This window comes from Danio aesculapii, chromosome 19 (genome assembly GCF_903798145.1).
Source record: "Danio aesculapii chromosome 19, fDanAes4.1, whole genome shotgun sequence".
NCBI classification, from domain to species: domain Eukaryota; kingdom Metazoa; phylum Chordata; class Actinopteri; order Cypriniformes; family Danionidae; genus Danio; species Danio aesculapii.
The window spans coordinates 14,893,418-14,906,151 of NC_079453.1; the positions used below are offsets into that span (position 1 = coordinate 14,893,418).

The window sequence follows — 12,734 nt, forward strand, 5'->3', positions numbered from 1 at the left end:
GCCATACATTATTTTTCACTTCCATATGAGTTTGCAGTGCCCCCATATTAGATGTTTTATAAAATGAATGCATAATGCCAATGAAACATTCTAAATGATTCAATTTTGTACTGTTGGGTTACTTATGAAATATTTGATGGAAGTCAAATGGAAAATTAAAATTGATTTATATTTAAATTTTTTGCAAAGATAAAGGACGCAATGTTGAGCTAACATAATAACAAGGTCATAGTCATATTTCATATAAACAATAGTAAGCCAGTAAATACAGAATATGTTGTTACTTTTGACCCAACCATGTGTTCATTTTTGTATACTTGTATACGTGCAATTTGAATTATTATTATTTTTTTATTATTTTAAATATTTTGAAGGTGTTCTTTTGTAATTTCCTTTCTTCATTTTTTCATTCATAAAGGAATTCTTTGGATTTAAGTTATGCTAAACTCCTGTCCAGGTTCATCTACCATTAGAGCACTTGGAATACAGCAAAGCTGGTCAACTTTTAATTTAATGAGATTTTTTACTTGTATTTTTACTTTACTTGTATTTTTTTTACTTTAACTCAGCAGTTGTTATCTGGGAATAATACCTTGGTTATGGTTATACCCGGTTGTGATTGACCAGTCAGAATCAAGTATTGCATATAAATATGAGATACTGTAAATAATGGTTATCATAAGTGAGACTGGGTATTTATCATAATATTGTATTAAAAGTGATTGATTCGTTTTAGTTTAGAATTAGTGATAGTATTTTAGATACTTTATGTATACGTTTTAATAATTTATTATAGGTTTGGTTAAGTGACAGCTGAAGTTGTTTAAAATACCTATCCATCTATCTTATTCACAAAATAATCAATGAGGGGAAAAGTCAGACAAAACCTAAATTAATTTCTTGTTGACGTTCTCGAGGTTAGGGGTCACTTAAAATAGAATACATTGTTAATACTATTTCCCTGATGATGATGATGATATAATTGGTCACTGTATATAACTCTGTGTATTGTTGTTGTTTTCACATATTAAAACGTTAAAGAAGTATGACTTAAATATTGGCAACCTATTTATACCTATAACTGTCACTCACATTCGCTCCAATCTTTAAATAAAAAAAATCCACTTCAGAGCCTCTTAATTTGAAACCTTTTGTCGCCCTCTGGTGGTGCGACCTGCAAATAACTCTTGTCTTTTTGTTCCCTTTACAGATGCTTCAACTGTGGAGGGCCCAATCATCATGCCAAAGAATGCCAGCTGCCACCACAGCCGAAAAAGTGCCATTTTTGCCAAAGCATCTCCCACATGGTGGCCAACTGCCCAATCAAAGCACAGCAGTTGTCACCAGGATCTCAGGGCAAATCGACAACCTCAACAGGAGAAGAGGAGGACATGAGCCACACTCCCTTACCGCCCGAGAGCTCGGATTAGCTGAGGAAAGATTGTCAGGGAAACACAAGCACCAATCAAAAAGTTTCAGTGGAAAAGCTGCTTTTGAAACTAACTCAGGTTTTTCTTTTTCAAACAGCAGAAATGAATGTCAACAGCTCACTTTTGTACTTTAGTGAGGAAATTAAATTAATATTGAAAGTTGTACAAAAAAGATCACTATACTATCCATCTTTATTTATAACCATCATCATTGTCTTGGTAAAATGTAGGTAGCTCAGCTTTGGGTTTGTTTAGAGGGCAAATCTCACACAAACGTGTCAAGATTTAAATGATATTTTACGTGAAATGAAGCTTGTTTTCATTATTGTTTAGAGATCTTTTTCTTTGTTTGCAGATTTTTGTTTTATTTAGCAACTCAATGTTTTGTAAAGATTTTTTTCTTAATTGTGTTTTTAGGGGATTATATGGTACTAATTTGCAAGTATAGAATTATGACGGTTATTCACTTGATAAGCATATTTTGTAAACCCTGAATGTGTTGTTGCACAGCCCTTTGTTTCTTTTTTTGACAACATTTGGCAGAAAACTTAATTAAACCTATAGAGGTTTATTAAAAAAAACAGCACATTTTATTTTAAGTTAGTATGAAACTTCCAAAATGTGTTTTACTCAAACAACAAGAAAATTAAAACTAATAATCCAAGCTAATTTAGTTTCTTTTCTTTTTTTTTTTTTTTTGGGTGAAAATTGACAGCAAATTTGTTTTACCCTGATTAATAATGCTTACACTTCATTAATAATTAAAATGCTATTCCCTTTATTTGGGGAGAAATAATATTGTGTGTAATACTGACATGTTTTGTGAGATCTGCCCTAAAGTGTGAAGCCAATGTGAAAAAAGACTTTTATTTTCTGCCTTAGAAAAGTGTCTTCGATTTGTACTGAAACAATCAAAACGCATCATGTTTACAAATTGCAATACGTTTGGATATTACACTGGTGACATACATGTACCTTTGAATTTACACACTAGTGATATTTTGCTTTCTGATGACAAAATTATCATTGTCATCCACCAGTACATTTTAAAAAAAAATGTTCATACTTCTAGTATCTGAGACTCTGAGATTGTTCTGAACCACAGGCCAAGTGAATGTTAAGGTCGCGTTTGTGCATATGATACCTCAGCCTCTTTATATCATCAGTGGAAATACTCTGCACTGTCTTTAGTTAGTTCATAAGAAAGACACTGTGGCTTTCTTAGATTATTTAATGATTCGTAATTGTAATAAATGGCTTGCTCTTATTTAAAACCTTGGGAAATCGAGAACCTATTCCCAAATTGTGCTTGAGCCACGACAATAGCACGTTTTTATAATGATAATCTTTTTAAACGTTAAAGGAGAGTCAAATGATGTGCCAGGCTTGAGATCCTGCTTTATTTGATCTCGCTTTATTGTAAATAACTATTGTAAACTTGTTTTAAATTGCTGATATTTATTTGTAGCCACACAAACTGACCTCAAACTCAATGTGATGCTGCAGTGGGGTTTGCTCTTGAATGCAAACGGACAAATCCTTTAATTATTTTAGTTTAATAATGCTTAAACTGTAGTTTTGAGTTGACCAGAATTCGCTGTATAAACTAGGCAGAAAAATTGTGTTGCGATTGTAGTCATTTCATTCAAAGCGTACTATAAGTGGAAATTATATGAGTTTCACATATGCAATTACATGTTTAAAATCAACGTGAGGTTGAGTAATAACAATTTTAAATTTAAGTGATCTAAGGGTAATATAGCAAATAAGCCATCAAGCTTCACTTTGAGGAAAGTATTTAGCCTTGCCAAATAGAAATTGTAGTTGTGTATTTTATTTGCCGTTTTGTATGTTGTCGAACTTTTAGAAACTCAGTCAGAATCACAATCACAAAATCATTTGCCTATCATTTTAAAAGCGTATCTCCATTATACAAAGACAAAGTATGATTTTTAATTTGAGTATGATTTGAGCAGATTTGACTGTGTATGAATTGGCTCAATTAATAGGTTAAGTCACTAAAATGTAAACTAATTACAGTTTTATTTTGCAAGTAATTTTTCATATGTTTTATCCAGTGTAGACTGATTTCACTAATTAGTTACTTTTATATTTCTTTTATACTCTCCTCCAGTGCTGCAAAACCTGCAGTTTGGTTTTAATTCAAGTAAATGAATGACAAATGGTGAAACAAAGCGTGATGTGATTGGTCATTAAAAATAATGAAAGCAAAATTTACAAAAATGTGTGTGTTGGTATATTTTCATGTAAAAACATGTGTGAACAAACTATGGACATGTTTGGAAATGTTTCACATGAAAATATTCCCAAACGTTGTGATTTTTATCATGTTCCCATATGTGAAGCTCATGCATGTGATGCATGCATGTTTGTAGTTTAAAGGGTTAGTTCGCTCTAGTGTCATTCTAATAATCTGAGACATTCTTTCATCTTTAGAACAAAAAATTTAGATATTTTAGTTGAAGTCTGATACCTTTCTCATCCTCGATGGACAGCAATGGGCCCAAGACGTTCAAAGTGCAGAAAAGAAATGGAAAACATTCCATGTGACTTGATATTCCATAAGTCAAATTGTCCTTGGTAAACATGCACCATGACCTTGAACCACTGAAGTCGCATGGAATGTTTTGACACTTTTATTTCGTTCCTATTTAAAACTTTGAACATCTTGTAACCGTTACTGTCTGCAAAGGAGGAGAGTGCTCCTGGATTTCATTTAAAACAGTGTTTCTCAACCAAGTTCCTGAAGGACCACCAGCTCTGCACATTTGCCATATCCCCTTAACACACCTGACTCAGATCATCAGCTCATTAGCAGAGACTGAAAGACCTGTAATGGGTGTGACCGAGAAGTTCCAACATGCAGTGTTGGTGGTCCTCCAGGAACGTGGTTGAGAAACACTGATTTAAAATATCCAAATTGATGTTCCTAAGATGAACGAAGGTCTCGGGGGAGTAATTAATAACAGAATCCAAGCTAACCCTTTAAACCGAGATTATAGTGATATCATTTTCAAAAACATTCGCTTTTAAATCGATTTTTTTTTTTTTTTTTAAAGGTTTGCATTTTCAGTCCCCCAAAACAACAATGTAAACCATGTTCATTTTTCCGATTTTAACTTAAAATGGAGTTTTACAGCACATCGCTGCTCCCAAACTGTGTTTTACTAACCAGAGGCTTTTAGGTTTTAGTATATTATTGCATGAAAGTAGGTGTTAGAGTAGTTTAATAGGGATGGGTGGATGGGTTTCGCCTCAAGCAGCCTGTTGAAAACTTGAAGTTTTCTTTTTTTAGGGATGTGAAGGTTTCTTCATCATTGTAAAGATGGTATTTGGTGTCATGCTATTATTTTGTATCCCATTGTCATTTCAATATGTTATTGTATTTTTTTAATATCTTTATTTAAAGTGAGAACAAGATGCATAACTTGTTTTGAATCTATACAAATCTACCTCAGGGTGTGCTGAAATGTATTAAATGGACATTCCAATAAGGACATTGTCCATTTAAGTGTGTGTGTGTATGTGAGTGTGTGTTCTTTAGTTTATTTTTCTAGGTGTAATGTATTTAATTTTGGTGGTGTGATGATTTCAACTCGTATATGGATTTTTTTGTTTCACATACAGGCTAACTCACAAAAGAAGTGCAAATTTTTAGTTTTTTCTTTTGGCCTGTACTGTATACTGAGATTGTGAACTCAGGAATATTTGTTAATTAATTCTTTGGATTCTAATGAATGAAGTGGATAATCCATGTTGGTGACCTTGATTTGTTTTATTATTATTATTATAATGATTTATTTTTCACATGTGTTCTTGTTCACTGATGCTCAGGATATCAGATGCTGCACAAATATAAAGACCTACTCATGTTTCGTTAGTATTTTCTTTGGTTGTCTTGAGTTCTCATTGCAGGTGGCCAAGACCCTCTATGTTCCATTGTGTGTTTGATGAAGACGAGCATGTTTTGCGTTCTGGTGACCAAAGAATGTAGCCACATTGAATATGGCAAACAAAAAGCATGGAGCTCAGTTTATAGAGTTTCCTTTGCAATCACCATGCTGAAACCGTTTCAGAGAGAGCTAATTCATTTCAGTTTATCGTGATGAAGCATGCAAAGAATGTTGTGCCCAAAGTGTGTTTTAGTGGTAACATTTACAACTGCTTTCTAAGTGAATAAATATGTTTTTATGACTATGATGCCACTGCCTTTTTTTTTTACATTTATATTGTTTATGCTCGATATAAACCTTTTTTTTGTCACAGACACTGAAACTCAATCAGGTTGAATAAAATTTTCATTATAAAATCGAAATATAAAATACCATTTCCTATGTTCATATTTCAGGAAATCCATAGACTGCTAGGGTACAAAGATTGCTTTAGGGGCCAATTTTGATTTATAAAACAATTTACACAACACAAAATAACTAGACGCACACAATAAGATTGTGCGGTACTGATTGATCTCTCATCTTCCCCATGATTCAAGCTCAGACAAAATAAAACAAATTGCAGACAAAATAAACTTGTCTTTAAAACATTATTTAATAGCAAATGCCAAAATATTAGTTTTTTCTTTTTTTCTTTTACATGTGCTAAAGGGTATGATGTCTTGCCAAAAGCTTGGTAGATACTGATTTCCTCCTTGCTTTTCTTCAATAAAATGGATTCAGAACTCTTGCTGTTTTAACTTTTATGAATACTGTCTTGGCTACTAGTAAAACTTTTTACATCTACGCATGTATGTTTAACATGAGAAAATATAAACCTTTACTTTAGTAAACAAGTGATTTAATATGATGAAATACTGCACACTGACAAGGGAAAATCTATACTTTCACACAGAGATAAAGATGATGTTTCAAGCAAAATAGATTTAACGATTGGAATTTAATTTTGGAAACGTAGGGCAAATGAAATTTCTAAGACCACACTATAATGCATTTATTTTTATTTCACCAACCAATTCATTTTATGTTAAATATACAAAATCTACACATATCACGACAACAAGTTCACTTCGCTTTAAAAAAAGAGGGGAGAGAAGTCAAAGTCAGATTTATTGTCAATTCAACCACTTGTACAGGATATACAGACAATCAAAATTGCATTACTCTCAGACCCTAGGTGCAATCACACCACACACACACACACACACATATACAGTTGAAGTCAAAATTATTAGCCCATTTAAGCTATATTTTTTTTTCGATAGTCTACAGAACAAACCAGCATTATACAATAACATGCCTAATTACCCTAACCTGCCTAGTTAACCTATTTAACCTAGTTAAGCCTTTAAATGTTACTTTACGCTGTATAGAAGTGTCCTGAAAAAAATGTAGTAAAATATTATTTACTGTCATCATGGCAAAGATCAAATAAATTAGTCATTAGAAATGAGTTATTAAAACTATTATGCTTAGAAATGTGTTGAAAAAAAATCCATTAAACAGAAACTGGGGAAAAAAATAAACAGGGGGGCTAATAATTCAGGGGGTTTAATAATTCTGAATTCAACTATATATATATATATATATATATATATATATATATATATATATATATATATATATATATATATATATATATATATAATTTGCAATATATATAATATTAATGCAAAAAGTACAATTATTTATTTTTTTTACAATAAATACAATTGCACATTTAATCTAAAAATATAAGTAAAAAATGTAAACAATTACACGTAAGGGCACATGGCAAGGAGTGCAATCCAGAGATGTGCAGTTGCAAAACAGTATATAGTGCAAAAAGTACAGTATGATGCAAAACAGTATATAGTGCAAAAAGCTTGTAAATATGATAAATATGAAGGTTATTTATGAAATAATGAAGTGCAGATACGTCATTTATAACTAGCTCTACAATATATAAGAAGAGTAAATTTTGATTTCATCCCGAAGTTAAGTTAACATTTCTATCATTTGTATTCAACAATGATCCACAAAATTTCTGTTAAAATACCATGTGTTACTGCGATAAAATGTTTCGATCACCCATCTAGTAAAAAGCTTAAATAACAGAGAGATCATCACTGCACTAAAAACTGTAACAGTATTTAATAGTTGCACTAAATAGTTTAAATAAAGATGCATACAGTGGTAGCATTCATAGACTGTTTTAAATCTGGGGTCACCACAGCGGAATGAACCACCAACTTATCCAACATATGTATTACGCAGCGGATGCCCTTCCAGCTGCAACCCATCACTGTGAAACATCCTAACACACTCATTTACACACATACATAATTTTAGCTTACCCAATTCACATGTTTTTGGACTAGTGGGGGAAACTGGAGTACCCGGAGGAAACCCACGCAAACACAGGGAGAACATGCAAACTCCACACAGAAACGCCAACTGACCAAGACGAAGCTCGAACCAGCGACCTTCTTGCTGTGAGGCGAATGTGCTACCTACTGCGCCACCGTGCAGCCACCATTAACTTTCATAGAAGCAAAATAATAATAATAATACTTTGGATGTTTATAGAAAATAGCAATAGCAATAGTATCAATGTTTCTAACAAGGCCACAGAAGAACACTTATCGCATGCATTGTGGTGTTTGCTTCATTTCTGAATAACTGTGCAATGTTAAATTAGTTGACTAAATGATTCAAGTGATTCATAAAATTTGTAATGGAGTTACAACCAAATTTTTTTTAATGCACTAAAATCAATAATAAGCAATTTGCTAATTTTCTTTAATATTTATTTATTGACAAAAGTACAAAGAAAAGAGTGTATTTAAGTGAGCAAATGAAATGTATTCTGAAAATATAAACACATTTTGATTTTCATGCCTGCAACACATTCCACAAAAGTTGGAACAGAGGCAAATTAAAAACGAAATTATTCTAATGAAAGTCTTTGCAAGTAAAGTAGGTTTACCATGGCTCATTATTTTGTGCCAAAAGTCATGTGAGAAATGCCAACTAAATTGAAAAATCGCATTCATTAATGCATATCATATTTAACATTTAGTTAAGCATACACTCAATATATCACATAGCGGTATGATGCATGAATACGCTAATTATTCTCTTTATTCTCTATTTCCACCTGGGGATACTCATCCCGAGGTCCCCAGAGACTATGCAGTGCCACTGATGTGATTCAAGACTAGTGAAGAGATGATCCCAAGGTTTTCACGGTCCCAGCCCAGGCCGTATCCTGAGCAGCTGCTGTGGTGGTCAAGGAGGAGTAGAGAGCATGAGTCTGATTCCTGTAAAACTCCAGGGACAGACAAGTCTTCGCTGACGTCCAGCTTCTCCAGCCTCCAGCGCCTAGACTGCAGCTCTGCACAAGACGTTTGGCCATAGGAGAAATGGTCATGCCAAACTGAGCCTGGTTTACCTCAAGGTTTTTTATCTTTCACTTTCGCCAATTGGTGAAGTTTTTTCCTCACCGCCGTTGCCACTGGCTTTCATGGTTCGGGGCCTGTAGAGCTGCTCATCAATGGATTTCAAGGGCGTAGATTTGCTCTTGATATTGATGGGGACATACATCCCTAGAGCGCATGTATTGAACAGCACAAAATTTGTTTTGTGCTTTTAAAAACATTTAAACACTTAATAATACAAATAAAAGCGACGTGGTGGCCCAGTGGGTAGCGAAGAAGGTCACAGGTTCGAGCCTCGGCTGGGTCAGTTGACATTTCTGTGTGGAGTTTGCATGCATGGGGTTCCTCCGGGTTCTCCGGTTTCCCCCACAAGTCCAAAGACATGCAGTACAGGTGAATTGCGTAAGGTAAATTGTCCGTAGTGTATGTGTGTGAATGAGAGTATATGGGTGTTTCCCAGTGATGGGTTGCGGCTGGAAGGGCATCCGCTGCGTAAAATAACAAACATGTGCTGGATAAGTTGGCGGTTCATTCCGCTGTGGCAACCCCAGATTAATAAAGGGACTAAGCTGAAAAGAAAATGAATAATGCAAATAACAATTAATGAAGCACGTCCTATGCTGCAAAAGTCAATTTACATGATTTTACTGTAATCTGGCTTTGAGGAGGTATGAAAGTATAGAAATTTAGAGAGGTGTGTGAGGCAATTTAACTGTTTTATCCATATTATCTATAATATACCAATATGTCTATGGATTGAACCCTTTGAGCACATCTAGGTTACTATGAGATGACTAAGCATTATTTTATTTCGAAGGCGATTCAATTATTGATGGGGACATTTCAGTAATTGGTGGATATTGGTGGGGATTTGCTGGATTTGCTCTTCAGTGTGTGGACTTTCAGCAGTGAATATTAAACTACACTGACCTAAACTAAACTGAACTTAAACTCTATAAACTGGACTGACACTGTTTCAATTCACTATAATCTTCTATGTGAAGCTGCTTTGACACAATCTACATTGTAAAAGCGCTATAGAAATAAAGATGAATTGAATTGAATAATATTGTGAAAAATCTCAATCTTTATAAAAAAGACAGAAACCCTCAGCTAAATGTGCTCTACATTTGAGCCTCACATGGCACTGCATGAAAATGTTGGACTGTTAAATAAAATCAGATGAACTTCAGCAAAACCACTGCAAGTGAACACAGTCTGCTGCTACATTAAGAAGTGCCTCTTGACTTGATGTTGATGGTGAAAGCCGTACATTAGTTGTGTGCAGCAGTGATGCTGCTGGTTCTCAGGGTCAGAGCTGATCTCAGATCATCAAGAAGACAGTTGGGCTCAGAAAAGGCCACATTTCAGCTTGTTTCTGGGAAAACAGACATTGAGATCCTTGTCTCCAATCTGAAAAAGACCAACCAGACCTTCATGAGCAACAAATGTAAAAGTAAACTTCTGTCATGGTTTGAGGCAGAGTACCAGTAGAGTAAACCGTACCATTTGTGCACAAGTACCATTGATATATGGAGGCATATTCTGGCAGAACACAGAGCCATAAACGACCATCAGGATGATGTATTTTATGGTAGGTATATGGCTTGTTCCATTTCATGGTGTTTTGAATGTATTGTTGTGTTTGATTTCTTTTCTCCCTCTCTCTTTCTGTTATCTGTTTCTCAGCTAGGTGTGGAGGAGAGGAGGTTGATTAATTGCACCTGCTGCTCATTGCCTTGCAAGTTTAAAAGCTGACCAGTTGCAAGCCACATAGAAGCTTGCTTCCAGAGTGTCTTGCTTCTGCCTAGTTGTGGTGGTCAAGTGTGCTGTTGCTGATAACTTAAAGAAGTAAAAAAAAAAAAAAAAAAAAAATTCTAAAGTGTTTGAAACCACTTAAATTCTGCGTTTTAAACTTACCTTTGTGTTTGGAAGCTGTAGGGAGGTGGGTGCCATTTTTATTTCTGAAATTTAGTTTTTCCTCTAAGTTTAGTTAGAAGGTTGGTGTACATTTCTGTTGTTAATTTATTTTACTTTGTCTCTTTAGACAGTTTTACTCCCCAACTAGCTAGTGTACTTGTTCTTTTGGTATTTCCGTCTCCTAAAGCTTTTTTTTAATTTTTAAATGTATTCATTAAATTAAATTGGTGTCAGGAAGGCAGGGGACTGATCCACACTCACCCCACCAACTTTAGACTTTTTACTGTTGCTTACACTCCTCGACTCTTAACATCTGGAATGTAACAGACAATTTGAGAGTCTCATTCTGCAAAAGCTTTACAAGCTTTTTTTGCTTGCGAAACTTAATTTATATAAAGAATTTCCAGATGATAAAACAATGTGTTAAAAGGACAGTTGATATAAGCCACAGCCAAATCACCCTGCAGGCTAAGACCTGTTACTCACTGAAGCTGATCCTGGTCAGTACCTGGATGGAAGACCACATCGGAACAACTAGGTTGCTTTTGGAAGTGGTGTAGTGAGGCCAGCAGGGGGGTGTTTGACCTGCAGTCTGTAAGTCCTAATACCCCAGTAAAGTGAAGAGAACACTTTACTGTCAGTGAGTGCTGTCTTTCGAATGAGATGTTGAATCGAAATCCTGACTCTCTCTGTGGTCATTAAAAATCCCATGGCACTTCTCGTAAAGAGTAGGGCTGTAACCCGGGTGTCCTGGCCAAATCCAACCATGGCCTCCCAATAATCCCCATCCACTGAATTGGCTCTATCACTGTCTCTCCACTCCATCTAAGTGTGGTGTGCTTATGATCAAGTGAAGATTGGGGGGAGGGGGTTGCTTATGATCACACAAAGTGAAGACAAGGGTGGTGATGTTAAAGGTGGGGTGGGTTCACGCTGTGGTGCACACCCTGCATACAAGTCCACTATGCCACTGTCCATAGCTAATATGTGGTGAGTGAATAAGTGCCATTGTCCTGTGGCTGTTGTCGCATCACTCAAGTGGATGCTGAACACTGGTGGTGGTGTGAAGAGACCCTTCCTCCTTGATTGTGAAGCGCTTTGTGTAACACAATAAAGACATACACAATAATATAAATACACATAACATGAAATTATGTTGAACATTCATCTGTCCCAATTTTTTTGGGAGTGTGTTGCAGGCATCAAATGAAAATTTGTCAATATTTCCAGAACACAGTTCATTTACTCACTGAAAACACTGAAATTGTTTTACTTTGTGCTTTTGACAATTAAATAAAAGTTAAAGAAAACCAGCAAAATTGCTTTTCTTATGATAAAAATATGTACATTGATAGTTATACTTTGTATTACATCATATTTGCAATTACTTCATAACGATAGTGAACTTAAATATTTATCTGAATGAAATATAGGCTATACTAATAGAAAGTAATTTGTCACATTTTGCATGTTTCTGTGATTTTTTTAAAATTCTTTTCAGATTTGTTTTCCCAGTTTAGTTATTTTTTTATTTGACTTTTTGTTTGTTTATATAGCTACAAATTTCTGATGTTTCCTCCACATGCTGTTCTTTACAAGGTAGCTTCACGCTGAATTCTGAATAACAATTAGCACATAATATATGGCTATAATTAACGCCATACATGACTTTATAATTTATAATATAAATTAATTTATTAATATAACCTTGAGGATATACTGTCATCTTTCTGAGATGACATGACCGAGACAACATTTTATATTTATAATAAATGTTGACGGCCTAAGCAGTATCTTGGCAGAAACTACCGTTACCATGGTAAATTTTGCTCCGAGTGTGATGTGAATGACAGAATACGGTTGATGTGTTGTTTGAGAAAGAGAGAGGGCGGTGTTTCTACTTTTAGCTGCACTTCCCAATTTTATAAGACCGGCAAAGGGTGCGCGCTTGAGGAATCTTCGACGCGGACGCGACATACAAAAATGCGAGT

General features: G+C 34.7%; 1 protein-coding gene across 1 annotated transcript in view; it reads left to right on the forward strand.

Moving 5' to 3' along the window:
- Positions 1-1,475, forward strand: part of lin28ab (lin-28 homolog Ab) — a 40,029-nt gene extending 38,554 nt beyond the window's left edge. Inside the window, exon 4 of the mRNA XM_056479116.1 lies at positions 1,211-1,475. Within this exon, the coding sequence (XP_056335091.1) occupies positions 1,211-1,430 (220 nt within the window). The 3' untranslated portion in view covers positions 1,431-1,475. The remainder of the gene's footprint in view (positions 1-1,210) is intronic.
- Positions 1,476-12,734: the final 11,259 nt, after the last annotated feature.